The following is a 15122-nucleotide window of genomic DNA, read 5'->3' as shown; positions in this document are numbered from 1 at the left end:
TCCTTCATCCGATTTCCCCCTCTAGCTAGTGGTAGCCTTGATGTAGGGAATTCCAGTCAACTTGAACGCCCTCTCGCTCAGGATAGGCTCATGAAGAGGCCGGCCTCGAATGATGTGGTCAGGCTTGCCATTCCTCTTGGCCTCGTTGCTGCCGAGGTGCATGGCGTTAGGCCAGTGGGTAGTTCCAAGACGGTTCTCAAAAGCCTTCTTCTTGCGTAGCAGATCCTCCTGAGAAGCCTCGGAGACTGGCATGTAGCATGTGTAGACTGCCATTCTGTCTTGGCTTGAGGAAACTGGCACATTGTAGTGGGGGGTCCTCGAGTCCCAAACGATTAGGTCGCCAGGCTCGGCTTCGACCTTGTACCACTCGCAGTCGTGGTCCTTGAGCCACTGCATGCCCTTGTCGGTGAAACCATACCACTCTCTGGTCCATGCGGGGATTCTCTCCTCTGTTCCCCGGATTTCATCATGGAACTGCTTGCTCAGGTTGTGGCCTCCCTTGGCGACAATGAGACCGCCGTCTTTGGGGCCGTTGGGAAGGAGGTTGACAAGACCCTGCAGGCATCGGAAGCCGGGAACATCGGGGTCCTGATCCTGGTGCGGCCAAGGCTTATTCGCAGGGAGGTTCTCTCGGTTGGCGAAGCCATAGTTGATGGCGTCGAACGACACGATCAGGTCCTCAGTTCCGAGAGCCTTCTCGAAAGCGCCAACCACGCCTGGCTCGGAGCGGATAGCCCAGACAAAGTCTTCGTGGGCTGCCCCGTAGTTGAGCAGCATGCCCTTCTCGTTTATAACAGGGAGCTTGTCGGGGTGAACTGAGGACGGGTCGTTGCGGTTATATCCTTGCCCGCTTCACAGCTGTTAGCCCAAGCTTGGAAAGAAATGAGCGAGGTGGACTTACAAACTCTCGACAAGGCCGTACATGCGGTTGGCGTAGCTCAGAGCGCGCTCCTTGGGGATAGCGCCCCTGATAACTGCGTATCCATCGCGGATCAAGTCGTCTCTCCAGTCACCGTAACGACGGTCAGTCCCGTCAAGCTTGATTCGCTCGAGACCACCATCCGATCGAAGGGTAAGAACGGGGTGTTGCTCTGTCGTGGTCACCGTCGCTGATGGTGCCATGTTGGTTTCTGATCGTTCTATTGTGTCTTTGTGTATAGTGACTGGTAAAGTTACTGGTATCTGTGATGATAGGCAGTCTTGTATGGCTGAATGTTCAAGTTCAACTCGACTCCGCTTCCGAGACTGCCTGCTCTTATCTGTCTCTAACCCCTAACAAAAGGGTAGCTGGTCCACAAGTACACGCCGTCTCGGTCCCGCTCGGTCGGAATCTGGGGTAAAAGTGGCCCGGCTAGATCTGGTGTAGGATGATCGATCGGTTGGGTGTTGTGCCCTGACCGAGCCGAACCGAACCGAGCTCGGCTTCGACATCGTGAAGTGCCAAGCAACGGGGATGCCGGAGCGTCACTCGGTTAAGTAGTACGAATAGTTTGCCGAGAAAGATGGTGCGGTGTCATCACTAAAAGCCGGAGCCAAACACCGAGTCATCGACACTCGTTGGTTCCACTTCGCTGGTCTCAACCCTTCGTGTCGAGAAACCAGCACTCGGTCTTCTGGCTTAGACATACACGAGTATTGACTCTTCTCGTTCCTTGATTGCCAGAACTCCAGTTTCGGCCAAATGAAAAGGGTTAGATCCATTACTATCTCCCCGAACCCATCGTCTTAGTACAGCTCCTGTTAAAGATGCAACCTACTCATACATTGACGATGCACCTGGGGCGAGCAATGTTTACGGCCTAGGAAGCCTCGAAAGGCCACAAGAAGTCACCTACAAATGCCTCAGCAGCACGACCACTTCCAAACTGCACGTCTCCAGAATGCTGTTCGAGGGGAGACGAGCGTTCGAGGTGGGATGTGCGACAGTCAACGAGTGGCAGATGATCACGTCTAAAGGCCAAAGCTTTGGAGCGGTGTCAGAAGAAGAGATCGAGTAGATATGCCTTGGGTGAATGAGGTATTGGGAGTGTAGTATATCTTTGTTTGGAAGTATGGACTGTGTTTGCATGAGGCATGGAAAGTTGGGATCTGGTCTTCAAAGTGCGATATATGTAATTTAGTAGAATGGAAACGCCGAATGAGATGTACGTCATTTCATCCAATACAATTTAGAAATATAAGTCTATGAAAATCCGTCACACCCCCTATACCGAAGGATGAAGTCCTTGAAACTCCATCACCTAAATCTGCAGTGCCTCCATCTGCTTCTCAAACGAGTCACCAACATCCATCTCCTTCATGGGCTCAATACGATAGGCATCTTGAATGCCCCGTAGCTTGGTCATTAGATCCGCGCTGGGTACCCATCCTAGTAAGGACGTTACCAGTTGGCGGGTATTGTAGTTGAGGTCTACCAAGCCACTTTTGGAATATGCCCCAGGCGCAAAGTAGGCAATCTGGAATGATGGAGGTTCTGGAAGAGTCTCACTGTGAAAGTCCAGATTGCATACAAGCTTGGCCGAGACGAGCTTTGGCATAACTGATAGCGCATCGGCGTAGGCTTCAATGAATGGGGCCAGAGCCTTCTCGTTAACTCGGCCACGGAACGCATCAGCTGGTCTCTGGCTGGCGTACGATGCCTCTCGTCGGAAGCTGAACTGTTCTTGGTGGAGATTCTTGTAGCTAAACTCGGACGACGGTCTATCCACTGGAGGCTGGGACGGGGGTTGGCTCTCGAGAAAGTACCACTGTCCAGACGGCGAGATAGGCTCAAGCTCGATGGAGAAGTTCTGGAGGTTCGGCCATGGGGCTTGGCTGAGTGGCCGAAGCAGGCCGGGATCAAAGATGCCCGCCACTTCGAGGTTCACGAGGCTCATTGAAAAGTCACAGACGGCTGCACTCAACGGATCTGGAATGTTTATACCGTGGAGATGCGGTGGTACAGTGGCTTCATTGCGGTATCTCCGGTGCCAGAAGTCAAGACGAGCGCTCTTGAGCTCTGGAAGAGACGCACCTTTCATGACATCTGCAGCTTCTTGGCGGTTGAGTCTCCGCAAGTCAAGGAAACGCTCTTCAGAATCATCCACAGAGAAATCAACGGATTCAAGATTTGGCATTTTGGAGGCCAACATGAAAGGTACCTTGGGGCAAACATTCCGGTGTATGCGTTTCTCATCCGGACGTATCATGACCAGGTGATTCACTCTATGGACCTCTGGTAGCTGCTCCGGGCGTAGGAGATCTATGTAAGAGTGTAGGTAACGGCCCTCATAGATGCAGTTCCCTTTGGGCAGCAAGGCCTTCCATTGAGGAAAGATGCCTGGCCAGACACGGTCACTGCGGGACTGTGGAACGTTGATGGACAGCCTCAGACGGTAATTGACCGAATGAGGATCCTCTTCTTCCCAGGCCTTGAGTGCTTCAAGCAAAGACTGCACGGCTCGCGTGTAGCTCTCATCATTGGCAGCGCGTTCGGCTGGCGATTCAGCTCGGGCGCTAGAAGCATCCTTGTAACGTCGAAGGATAGGAACGAACTCGAGGCCAGCGAGGAATGTGCGTCTCGCCGGCGTGAGCAATTCGGTCAACTTTTCCAACTCATCGCTGTTGATCCTGATGTCTCGGAATGTCCATCTCTCCACGGCCGCTTGTAGGCGGCGTGAGACGGTCGCGAGAGCTGCGCGGGATAAGCGAGGGTGGAGGTAGGCGTAAGGTTGTCGTGGCTTGGACCCATCGGCCAAAAGATACGTGACGATGTGGTCGATGATGTCTTGAGGTAGAGTATCCATGGCTAAGGTTGCAAGTTGGAGAGGTCAATGAAAGGAAGAAGGGCGCCATTTTAATCAGGAGAAAGGGTCACCGCCTGAAACCATCGCGAACAGGCATTCCCAGGCAACCAACACAACAGCCAACAACGCAGTATGATTGGAGGACATCACATCAACAAAATAATTGTATTGGCTGTCTGTTTAGGCAGCTTTTCCAGCACTACCCAACCACAACATGTATCTTTCAATGGCCTTTTGCATGGCCTCGGTCCCTGCCTCAATGATGCTCGTTAACGGTTTATCCGACATTTCCTTCATGACGCCCAGAAAGTGCCTGTTCATGCCCTTGTTGATGTTGATCTTAGTGATGCCGGCTTTAATGCAACGCTGGAATATTTCCTCGTCAAAGGGATCTGCCCCGTGGAGGACGAGGTAGACTTGGTCGCCGACAGCTTTGTTGACGGCTTCGAGGCGGTTGTACTCGAGATTGATCCCACGAGGCCCGTATTCGCCGTGGACATTTCCAAAGGCGGGAGCTAACAATTCAATGCCTGTATCGACAAACTCTTGTGCCTTTTCAGGCGTGGTCAAGATGCCCTCAAGATCAACTGTGTCGGCGACACCATCCTCACCACCTTCAATGCGACCTGGCTCAGCTTCCGTCGCTATGCCTTTCCCATGACAATATGAAACCAACTCCTTCGTAAGAGCCAAGTTATCGTCGTAATGGCTCATGTCGCACATGATGCTGTCAAACGCATTCTCCATATCAGCAGCCCGACGCACCAGCTCTGGCGTCTGACAGTGATCGAGATGCAATGCGACCGGGACCTTGGCGTGTTGGCAGGCGTCGGCTGCTGCGCGCATAAGTGACGTGCCGGCGTATGTGATGGCCCATGGAAACAAGAGGACCATGGCGGGCGAGGATGAAGCTTCGGCGGCTCTCACGGTCGCGAGGACTCCTTCAAGGTTGTAGCAGCACATGGCGGGTACTGCGTATCCTCCAGCTTTGGCATCGCGGAGGATGCGCAACGTCTTGTTCGAGTCGGCGGTAGGTGGCATGGTGTTTACTCTGGATAATGTCTTGATGAGCTTGCTCTTGGAGATTCACTCTTTACTGAGGGGTAAATACAGCTTCTGCAGGGATCTACATCAATTCCACAACCATTTGATCTCATCTTGAATGCTTTCCCGCATTCTCGGCTTACCCGTTCGGGCTTCCCCATCTTTTCCGGCCGCGACCGGAAGCCCGGTTCGGAAAACAACTCGGTGATATGCCCGATGACGGTTGATCGCCTCAGGGTTCGGTCTTTTAAGTACCGAACGAAGTGGAAGCGGGGTGGTTCGGCTCGGTTTACTCTTACGGGGTGATGGGTGCATTGGTTTGCATGTAAACAGTTGAGATTAACCGGTGATCTTGGAGTACAAGATCAGATCACATTTTTATAGCTATCGCAGGTACTCAGTTCTCAATTGCAACTTTGTTTTGACACTCATTGAATACAAAATATGACTTCCACAAAAGAGCCCGTCGCTTTCATCGGCCTCGGAGCCATGGGCTTCGGAATGGCCACCCAGCTCCTCAAGCAAGGCTACCCATTAACTGGCTTCGACATCTCGGCCCCAATTCTGCAAAAACTGCAAGAAGCGGGCGGAAAGATTGCATCGAGCCCGGCTGATGCTGCTCGCAATCATCAGTACTGCGTCTGCATGGTCGCCACGGCGCAACAGGCTGAACAGGTCCTCCTCGATGGTAACAACCCAGCGATTCCCGCACTGGCCAAGGGCGCTGTCTTGCTACTCTGCTCTACCGTGCCGTGCGGATTCGTCCAGAATCTACGAAAGTGCATTGAGAAACATGGACGGGGTGACATCCTGCTCGTCGACTGTCCCGTTTCTGGGGGCGCAATACGAGCCGCCGACGGCACACTATCCATCATGGCTGGAGCTTCAGAGGAAGCCATATCAAAGGGTCATAACCTACTGCAAGCTCTCTCAGATCCTCAGAAGCTCTACATCGTCGACGGAGGTATCGGAGCCGGCAGCAACATGAAGATGTGCCATCAGGTGCTCGCCGCCAACCAGATCCTCTCAGCGAGCGAGGGTCTGGGATTTGCTCACCACCTAGGCCTAGACTTGGCCGAGACCGGGAATCAATTGGTTTCGTCAGAGGGATGGAGTTGGATGTTGGCAAATCGCTTGCCTCGCATATTGGACCCTGCGGTGCCTCTCGCCAGCGCGGTGGCCATCATCCTGAAGGATACGAGCATCATCACTTCGGAAGCCAGACGGTACGGATTTGCGACGCCCATGACCAGTACGGCTGAGCAGATGTACTTCTTAGGTCTTGGAAAGGGCCTCGGAAGCCATGATGATGGCCATCTAATCCAGCTGTATCTCGAAGGGGGTGCAAGGCTTGGTGTGCTCGAGAAGGATATAGCGGTCGATGCTAAGGTCCAGTTGGTCGTCAACCTGCTCAAGGGCATCCATACATGCGCAGCAGCAGAGACTCTCTCCTTTGCCCATCATGTCGGTCTAGACTTGGACCAGGTCCTCGAGCTCTGCATTAATGCTGCGGGAGGGAGCGCCATGCTCAAGGCCATCGGTGGTGACATCATCCGCGTTCTCCGTGGCCAGCCAGCGGAAGCAAAGAAAGGACTCTGTGCACTGGCCAAGGAGTTGGAGCAAGCGGTTGAAGAAGGTCAGAGGCTGAAGCTTCCCTTGCCTCTGGCAACTCAGGCCCTGAACTTCTTCCGCTTGGTGTTGCGGCATAAGCCCCAAGATCCTGCCGATGTACCGGTTGCTTGGATCGTCAAGGCTTGGACGTAGAAGTTGCGATCCTCTTCAAGTTAGGAGTATTATTTAATTGACTTCTTAAATGATTGCCTCCTTTCGTATATCAGGGAAAGTTCTGACCGCTAACAGTCGTAAACTCCCCCTCCATGATTGCCCAGAACTGATCCAAAGGCATATCCTGAAAAGGATCTTGAAACTGGTCATTCGGGTCAAAGGTAAGAGGTTCCATCCCATGATCGTAGAACTGACCCGGAGACATTGCACTCTGCATGGGGTTTGCGTCTTGGGCCTCTTGCGAGGATACTCTCGGTGCTTGTTCTGCCACAACCCCTTCTCCAGAGAGCACCTGGTTCATCCTTCGCGATAGCTCGAGAACTCCCTTGACAAGCTCCTCACTCTGTCCAACTCGGCGGTAAAAGTCAGCCACGTAATCCGAAGCAGTCCTGACAAGCTCTCCATCAGAACGACCCATGCGCTTGTGAGGCTTCTTGAGGGTATGTAGGGCGAGAGTGACGGCAGCCAGGAAGGTCTGTGTCGGTGTGAGAAGCATAAAGTGAGCATGGGAGTCTGCAAACTCGGCGACCTGTGTGATGATGGATCTTGCAGCTTCCACACATGTGTTTTGACCTTGTAGTAGACGTGCGGCACCTTTGAGCTTAGATCCGTGACTATTGACCTCTCTGGTAAACGAAGCCTCTGGGAAGATGAGTGATGCTCTGAGAACAGTAATTTGCGCCTGCAATGGTCAGTGGTGAGATGTCAGGGGCGAGCAGTCAGCTCCCACTAACCTGGTGGTACTGCAATGATAGAAAGAGAGCAAATGGCTTCTCCTCTTCAGTCACTCTCGAGTCCCAGCTAGCCCTCTGCGACGACTTGGGGCCTTCTGATCCTTCCTCGACCCAATCCAGCAGCGCTTGATCTAGTCGTGCGATCTCAGACAAAAGACCAAGGGAACTAGTCGCCTTCCTCCGGTAGATGTGCTCGCCGATTTGGCCGACGATCTGAGATAGAGACACCCATCGGACAAAGTATGGGCTGAGGCCACTGTTTCTGTCCGGAAAGGCTTGGTCACAGTCAAACTCTTCGATGACTGATGGTCGTCCAGTCTCTAGTTGCATCATCTTCTCCAGAGCATAGCATGCCCACCAGATCTGAGAATGCAGCCTTCGGTCTGGATGATTGGTAGACTCTGAAGAGACGATCTGTCGATGGAAACCGAGCGAGTGACCAATCCGTATAGCTTGACCCAGGAGATGCCAACTCTGTCCCTCCTTGCCTGTGAGAGATGTCAGAATAGCCTCCAAGACCGGTTACGCAGCTACTTACTTCTTGCACGTAACGCAATAGCTAGCATAACCAGAGCCTGTACTGAGCTCGTGTATGGGAGGCTGAGACAATGGCTGGTCAAGGAATAAGCCGCAGTGAGGTATGGCGTAGCCGTCGCTGATACCGTCCCTTCAGAATCATCCATGCCAAGTGCTAGGACGCTGTATATCGTTACCAGAGCTGGAGCGTCTGTAGAAGATATGGCAGCCTGTAGCCCGTTCTCATGTGCTTGCTGAAGCTCCAACAGTCGTGTCACCTCGGCCACGAAGGACGTCCGATCCAGGACGGGCACGAGAGGATGTGTGCGGTTGAAGAAGACCTCGATCAGTGGTTCCATTAGTGGCATGTCGGGCAAGTCGGGTAGATAGGCTATCAAAGGTAACTGGAACTCTTCGGTGAAGCTCATCCCCCATCGAAAGTACGGGCCTATTGCTTCAAGGCCCTTTCTCTCGAAGCACAGGTCTATGAACTGGCAGAGGCACTGCATGCTGCTGGATCCCATGTACTAGAAGTCGTCAGCAGCGTGGATCAATGGCGCAAAGAATTGCTAACCTTGACCCGGTGCGAAGTGTCGTCAGTATTCATCACCACGTCCGGGCTGTCATTCGTCTGGCCATCGTTAACGTGATCAGGAGTGGTCTGACTCTCCTGATACGCTCTCTCGATCCACGACGGATGCCTCTCTTTAGGACCACTCCGTGATAGAGACGCTGCCCGCTCATGTTGAACACTCGTGAGCGAGCTTGGGGAGCTATGCTCGCTGATTGAGCTGTGTCGTCGCGCTATTCCCTCCTGCGGTGCTTTGGCCGGCCATCTCCTGACAGCTGGACCATTCGGACGTCGAGGATCAAACGTCTCGCAGTCGTCGCCTCGTAGAACGCAGTTGCGACACTTTGGTGTAGAGGCATCGCATCTGACTTTGCGCTTGCGACACTGGGTGCAGGCGAGGGAGAGGCGGTTGCGTTTTGAGCGCGGTGGTCGAGGGGGCGATGCGCCCTCGCTTGCTACGCCGACGTTGCTCATGATGGAAGAGTCGTATGGAGCTGAGATCGCCAGGATCAAGGGTCAAATGGTAGTACTGGTCAACAAAGGTACCAGGAGACATCCGCGACAGGAGTGATGCAGCGGAGAGGGCCCCGACAACGCATTTGTATCCCCCCACTGACTCGGGTCTAGAGCTCAAGTGGTCTAGAGGGTCATGGGCCATCCGGGGTACTTGGAGCACAGCCAATAAGCAGCGAGATTATTCTTCTTGTGCGGAGTTCCCCCACATGGTGGCGATGCCGGGACCGGCTCACGGCTATGGACATGGTGGTTTAGTCTAGGTCAGAATGGGCAACGACTGAGGATAATAAAGCATTATGAGATGTAATCAGTTATAGGCCTGGGTTGTACCACTCAAAGAGACTTGGGTGAGAACGACGAAATTGCTTGAGGCCAAATCCTGGCTGGGCTGTCAAGCTGATTGCCTTGGTTAGCCGTAACGTGGGGCCGATGGAGCCGTAGGCCGTGGGAAATGGTGGTCGGCTGCATGTCACATTGATGCATATATTGACAACGGGAAAAGAAGATGGTAATAGTAGATATCAACAGGTAAATAGACATCTCGAGCTGATACCATACTCAGTTTCGTTAGAGAATACCGTTTGGATGTGTGGATTCGACGCCGGCTACAGAACTCGCTAACAATGACGATATCGGAGGGAATATCGGCCACACGTTAGCGATTTCTCATCTTCTTGAACACAAACAGGAAAACAATGTGAAGCAACAGTTTGGTGTTCTATTTTGCTCGCTACTACTCTGCAAAGGTGGCAGGATCCTCCATTCGTTCATCAATAAGACAGCTGGTGGTACCCTAAACCTGAACGGGTTCGAGCCGTCAAGACAGGGGTCGATCCGAATAAGCGGGTGTCGAATAACCAGGCGTCGAAAGCAACTGCTTCGATGCAGCCTGACCACCATTGTGCTTCATCGATATCTCTTCAGCATCTTGGTTGATCCTTCTTCTCCCACTCAAGTCAACATGCTGAAAGCCAAAGCCGGGGTGACCAACGAAAAGACAGCACACGGCAACGTATATCATCCTGCGGGAGGTCAGTTTGTTATTCAAAACGCGAGGAGCAATTCGGCAAGTCAATACTTACACGCCCTCCAGCCCGATAAAAAGCCCTTCATCGGTGATCTTGTCTGAGTTGCTATACCCCTGGCTCAGCTCATCGACACGATAGATGCAGCGCACTAGGATCAGCAAGATAGCTGCAGCAAGTCCTCCGAAGAATATTTGCTGGCGAGTGGTGATGGCCGCCTTGAGATTAGAACCTCGGGATCTCTGTAGCTGGGCGAAGCGGATCATGTAGTCGGCAAAGAAACCGCAGAAGATGACGAGAACGATGACTTGTAGGATGAGACCAGCCATTGCAAGATCAATGCCAGTTTGTGAAGCACCCCTCGACGTCGAGGAGAGTGCACCTCCGGCTGCTTGGAGGATAAGACAAGTGATGTCGGCTGAGATGAAGATCCAGTAAAACATTTTAGCAGGGAGACGCGAGATTTCGGCAGCGAAGAACTGGATGCTAAGAAACCATTCCATTAGCTTGCAGGCCATTGAAGAGCGGCGTGAGAGGGCACCTACGCTCTGGATAGTGTCACGTAGATGGCTGCTGTGTAAAAGACAGGCCCACCGGTGACACAAACCATCTGAAGCATGAACCCTCCAAACGACCAAGGATTCCTCCAGAGCACGACTCGTCCGGCGTAGCCTATAATGGCGTAAAGGCAGCCAGTGGCCATGAATGCCATGAACCACCAGCTACGCCATCGAACACCCAAGTAGACGTGTATGCTGAGGGCAATGACGTATAAGGCTATAAAGGTGATGTTGGCTGTTAGACTTGGACGGTATTGGTAGATTGTCCATTCGATGGGACAGAGATCGAGTGTGCAGTTTGCCCCGGGGCCAAAAGACTGGAACATTCCTCGGTGGACCCATGTCCCGTTCGGTAGTTCGTGAAGGTATTCCGGGTTGATACCCGACTTCATTGCGGTTTCGTAATCCATGCTAAATTGTGTCGAGGGTTAGGAGATACAGAGCAGAGTGAAATGGTTGGGAATGAAGATAACGATGAGGAATTAGTGATGGCCATGTTGTTGGCAATCGAGCAAGATTCTTATACATCTCGTTTCTTTTCGACATCTATGCCAATGCCCCAGCCATCAACCACAAGTTTCTATTCCGATCCTACAGATGGAGGATGCGTACTCTCTTTCGCTCCATCCTTGGGTGGCTTATGCTTAACGAGGGAGATGGAGCATCATTGGCTCGTTCCTGGAGACGTTACCAGCATCATGATCCTTCAACCCTGTCTCATTGGCTCAACGGTCAACAAGCGAGTGAGGCGCATGGCCTGGTCCGTGCGGTGAGAATGCGACTGAGGCAGTTCTCTTTCGCTAATGATCCATTGACAACTTGGGTTCTTTCATCTCTCGATAGTCGACGTATCCTGACCATTCCATGACCTCCATCCCATCCCTGACTCCAACACAAGATGGAGCCTCCCAACACCGCCAACATGGTGGCGCGAAAACTCTATCACACTAAGAGGACCCATACCAAGTCAAGAAATGGCTGCAAGGTCTGCAAGACGCGTCGGGTCAAGTGTGACGAGGCTCGGCCGGCATGCCGGAGCTGCGTCGTGCGCAACGCTGTCTGTGTTTACCCCCAACAATCTCCACCTCCCCGAGCTCGAGCTCCTTCGCCGGTCTCGGATATTCCTTATGAGCCCCTCTTCATACAGTCTCCCGTGCGGGATGCCGTCGACATGAAGCTGCTGTGGTTCTACACCAGCAAAGCATGTAGCACAACGTTCATCATTGAGCCTGCGAGAGAGGCGCGCGTCACCAACATTTTGAAGGTTGACATCCCACGCATCGCATTCTCGTCCCCGTTCCTGATGGATTGTCTACTCGCCACTTCGGCACTGCAACTCGAGCTTCTGGGTCAGGACGTCGACATGTATCGCGCCGTCCGCTATCGCTCTCATGCGTTTCACGGCTATCGGAAAGCCATTGCAGAGGCCAAACCAGAGACGTTCCCAGCAATTATTGCGTGCTCTATACTTCTTACGAACCTTGCATCTCACATGTTTCGTGAGGAAGCGACCGAGCAGCTGTACATCATCAATTGGATGACCCTTTGGAGAGGCATCAGCCACGTCATAGATCTCGTGAGCCCGAGGAGAATTTGGGAGTCTGGGTTGGCTGAATTATTCTTGAGGCCTTGTGTCGACCCAAACCAATCTGCCTTTTACATCCCCAGCCACCTGCTCTCCGTGGTGGCCTCGATTGAGCCTGGGGATGAAGACCATCCTAGCATTGGCACCTACTATGCGGCCCTACGCTATCTCGGTTCCCTCTACTTCAACCTGTCTAAAAATTCTGAGCCTGTCATGAACTTGAGGATCCTTACTTGGTTCACCTACCTACCGGAGTCCTATGTCGAACTCTGCCGCAAACGGAGACCCCGTGCCCTCATTATTCTCGCCCACTATCTCGTCTTTATAAAGTTGATGCACACAATCTGGTGGGCAATAGGCATCGGAAACCGCGAGATTCGTGGAATAATCTCCTGCCTCGGAAACCAATGGTCTTCCAAGCTCACCATACCCCGACGAGCCCTGTCAATAGAGGGACGACTTGAGATTGCCCGACTCCTGCTTGATGACCAGAATTGGGAGTTCCCGGTCGTTATTGATGAAGACCTTAGCTTTGGAAGACCTATACCGGTTGGCCATTCGCCTGGGTTCACGCCGCCAACGACGGTTTCTCCGCCACAGGCTGATACTAGGGGGTTTCAACAAGACAAGATCACGCTCGCTGCCATGACCCCAAATTCATGGATGTTGAACGAAGCGGCAAGTAATTAATGTGATTCATAGAAAGTTAATAAAGTAAGCCAATTCAAACATCATCCTGGCCCTTCTCAGCATCCCCTTAGCTTCCCTGCATGCGATGATACCCAGGCGGTTCAAAGCCATCCCCGGAAGCTTCACGACCATACATCCGAGAGCGATCCCAACACGGGCTTGCCAACCCCTAGCAATTACTCACCCTTCTCCTTATCCATGCAGTACCGCCCCGTGATCCTGCGAATCTGCTTGCCCCAGATGTAAATGGGAATCCCAAGAAGTCCCAGTGCACCAGTCAGACCTCCAAAGGTTCCAAACGCCCCATCATAGCCATTCTTCTCGATGAACGGGCTGATACCGTAGCTGACGCCAAACGAGATGATGCCTCGGAACGCACAAATGATGACGAGAAGTGGACCGGCTCGCTGGGGGTAGCTGTCCAAGAGGTAGGTGATGGCGACAATGTTTGCTCCAACAAAGGTGAAGAAGTATGCAGCCACTGCCCAGACGTAAACGAACCAGTGATACTGAGTTGGATGGGCGGCTCCTTGTCCATATAGCACTGCGGTGAAGATACCGACAATGATTGGAAAAATGAGAGGGATAATGCGGATCTCGGGCTCATGAATGCCACCACGCTTCTTAGCAACGTAGGTGATGAGCTTGTCAGAGCCGTGACCAAGGAGTGGCAAGGCAACCAGAGATGTGGCGATCTGTCCAGCGTTGACGTAGCTTGCTGAGGTCTGCGGCCAGTTGTAGGGAGGGCTCGTCACGATGTTTCCGTAGGTCGTGCCAATAGCGATGTTGACTCCGATGGTGAGACCGTTGAGGCACATCGCCCAGAGAACGTTAGGGAAGAGGAGAAGCCCAAAGGTTTGCTATTGATCATGGTTAACGACATTGTACCTTGGTGAGAAGGAGATACTCACGAGAAGGATCTCGGACAACTTATTCCACTCGGGCTTTCCGATCCAGAGTCTCAGGTCGGATTTCCAGGTCCGCGGCTCAAAGTTAACAAAGTCAAGCTCTGGGCGTTCCGTACAGACTGTCAGAGTCTTGCCATCCTCCGAGGTTGCGGTGTCGTCACTCTCGGCCTCCTGGAATGATGATGAGGGGCGGTCATACTTTGTCTCGGGGACAAAGAAGACAGCCAGGATAAAGCAGAGTCCAGAAAGACAGGTGCCGAGACCGTACCACCACTCAGGAGTGATGGCACCGGCAATAGGACCAGCAAAGAGAACAAAGACGGCAGTGGCAATCGTCTGGATTGACTGCTGGACCATCAACCATCGACTTCTCTCGTGCAAAAAGAAAATCTCCTATCTAGGAGTTAGTTCCATGCTGGAATTCACATGTTACCGGGTTGTCACATACCTGCGTGATCATGGGCACGAGAGCTTCGCTCTGACCAGCAGCCAGGCCAAGGACAATGCGCCCACCAAGATGCCATTCGTATGTTTTCGCCCCGGCGCACAAGCCGGCGCTGGCTACCATGATGACTGTAGCTCCGAGGAGGACGATTCGACGGCCGACGGCGATACCGAGGGGCATTCCGATGAGGTTACCGATGCCCCTGAAGCAATTAGCGATGTCAATGCCAAGAAGAAGCGAGTTTCTTACATGAACAAGGTCGGATATGTCATCAAGTGCGTGATATCATCGTAGCCCTTTCCGACGGCCGCGTAGCCGGGGATGTAGAAGCCCAGGAGACCTCCGAATCCGGAGACGAGGGCCAGGCCAATTGTTGAGACTTTATCCTTGTCAACACTCGCAGTTCTGATGGTTTGTGATCTTGAGGCGACTTACAAAGGGAGATGGTTACGAGAACCATGGCCTTTTGCCACATCTTCATGTTGAGAGGATCTACAAATTGTCAACGCAAGTCCGCTCTTGTCAGAAACTTTACTTACCTCGAGGATCGGCTGTAGGCGTGGGAATGTAAACAATCTTCCCCTCGGTGAGCTTCACCGTTCCGCTGACAGTGACCTTGGACTTTGTAACATGGACAGCCTCGAGGTCGTCAACATTGACGTTCTCGACATGGCTGGAATCTTGCTTCATGTCGACAGGGTGAGATTTGCTACCCATTGTAAAACCTTTGTTGCGTCGCGAGTTCGTTGTCAGTGTGTGTCTTGTCCTGAGGCCCTCAACGATGCCAACGACGCTGGCTTTATACACGAAATGGCCAAGTCAAGGCCAAGGCCGAGGAGGTGAAAAAGTCCTCCCCTTGGCTTCGAATCTGTTGAACGCCCTTGGCTAGGTGGCATTTAGCCCGCCACCACTCTGGCTTCCCCGCATTGTTAGAGGGCCACATCCCGAATGGAGAGGG

At 52.8% G+C, this 15122-nt stretch overlaps 8 protein-coding genes across 8 annotated transcripts; 2 read left to right on the top strand and 6 right to left on the bottom strand.

Moving 5' to 3' along the window:
• Positions 1-21: 21 nt before the first annotated feature.
• On the bottom strand, positions 22-1122 carry NCS54_01409700 (Hypothetical protein; the record flags this gene model as incomplete). The annotated part of the gene is made up of 2 exons (XM_053159259.1): positions 22-850; positions 902-1122. 2 exons carry the CDS (start codon positions 1120-1122, stop codon positions 22-24), a joined length of 1050 nt encoding a protein of 349 aa, XP_053015234.1.
• Positions 1123-2240: 1118 nt separating this feature from the next.
• On the bottom strand, positions 2241-3785 carry NCS54_01409600 (Hypothetical protein; the record flags this gene model as incomplete). Its single annotated transcript, XM_053159258.1, has 1 exon — positions 2241-3785. The coding sequence occupies one exon, from the start codon at positions 3783-3785 to the stop codon at positions 2241-2243; it is 1545 nt and encodes a 514-aa protein (XP_053015233.1).
• Positions 3786-3965: 180 nt separating this feature from the next.
• On the bottom strand, positions 3966-4826 carry NCS54_01409500 (Fructose-bisphosphate aldolase; the record flags this gene model as incomplete). The annotated part of the gene is made up of 1 exon (XM_053159257.1): positions 3966-4826. The coding sequence occupies one exon, from the start codon at positions 4824-4826 to the stop codon at positions 3966-3968; it is 861 nt and encodes a 286-aa protein (XP_053015232.1).
• Positions 4827-5273: 447 nt separating this feature from the next.
• NCS54_01409400 (Hypothetical protein) lies at positions 5274-6593 on the top strand (the record flags this gene model as incomplete). The annotated part of the gene is made up of 1 exon (XM_053159256.1): positions 5274-6593. One exon carries the CDS (start codon positions 5274-5276, stop codon positions 6591-6593), a length of 1320 nt encoding a protein of 439 aa, XP_053015231.1.
• A 70-nt stretch (positions 6594-6663) lies between these two features.
• Positions 6664-8909, bottom strand: NCS54_01409300 (Zn(2)-C6 fungal-type domain-containing protein; the record flags this gene model as incomplete). Its single annotated transcript, XM_053159255.1, has 4 exons — positions 6664-7296; positions 7349-7836; positions 7887-8391; positions 8439-8909. The coding sequence occupies 4 exons, from the start codon at positions 8907-8909 to the stop codon at positions 6664-6666; spliced, it is 2097 nt and encodes a 698-aa protein (XP_053015230.1).
• Positions 8910-9768: 859 nt separating this feature from the next.
• On the bottom strand, positions 9769-10928 carry NCS54_01409200 (Hypothetical protein; the record flags this gene model as incomplete). Its single annotated transcript, XM_053159254.1, has 3 exons — positions 9769-9973; positions 10034-10462; positions 10522-10928. The coding sequence occupies 3 exons, from the start codon at positions 10926-10928 to the stop codon at positions 9769-9771; spliced, it is 1041 nt and encodes a 346-aa protein (XP_053015229.1).
• A 506-nt stretch (positions 10929-11434) lies between these two features.
• Positions 11435-12811, top strand: NCS54_01409100 (Zn(2)-C6 fungal-type domain-containing protein; the record flags this gene model as incomplete). The annotated part of the gene is made up of 1 exon (XM_053159253.1): positions 11435-12811. One exon carries the CDS (start codon positions 11435-11437, stop codon positions 12809-12811), a length of 1377 nt encoding a protein of 458 aa, XP_053015228.1.
• A 176-nt stretch (positions 12812-12987) lies between these two features.
• NCS54_01409000 (Hypothetical protein) lies at positions 12988-14881 on the bottom strand (the record flags this gene model as incomplete). The annotated part of the gene is made up of 6 exons (XM_053159252.1): positions 12988-13671; positions 13723-14112; positions 14168-14366; positions 14414-14543; positions 14600-14656; positions 14704-14881. The coding sequence occupies 6 exons, from the start codon at positions 14879-14881 to the stop codon at positions 12988-12990; spliced, it is 1638 nt and encodes a 545-aa protein (XP_053015227.1).
• Between the last annotated feature and the right edge of the window lie 241 nt (positions 14882-15122).

This window comes from Fusarium falciforme, chromosome 12 (genome assembly GCF_026873545.1).
Source record: "Fusarium falciforme chromosome 12, complete sequence".
Taxonomy (NCBI): Eukaryota; Fungi; Ascomycota; class Sordariomycetes; order Hypocreales; family Nectriaceae; genus Fusarium; species Fusarium falciforme.
Note: the sequence above shows the minus strand (reverse complement) of the source record. Positions and strands in the feature narration are given on the sequence as shown.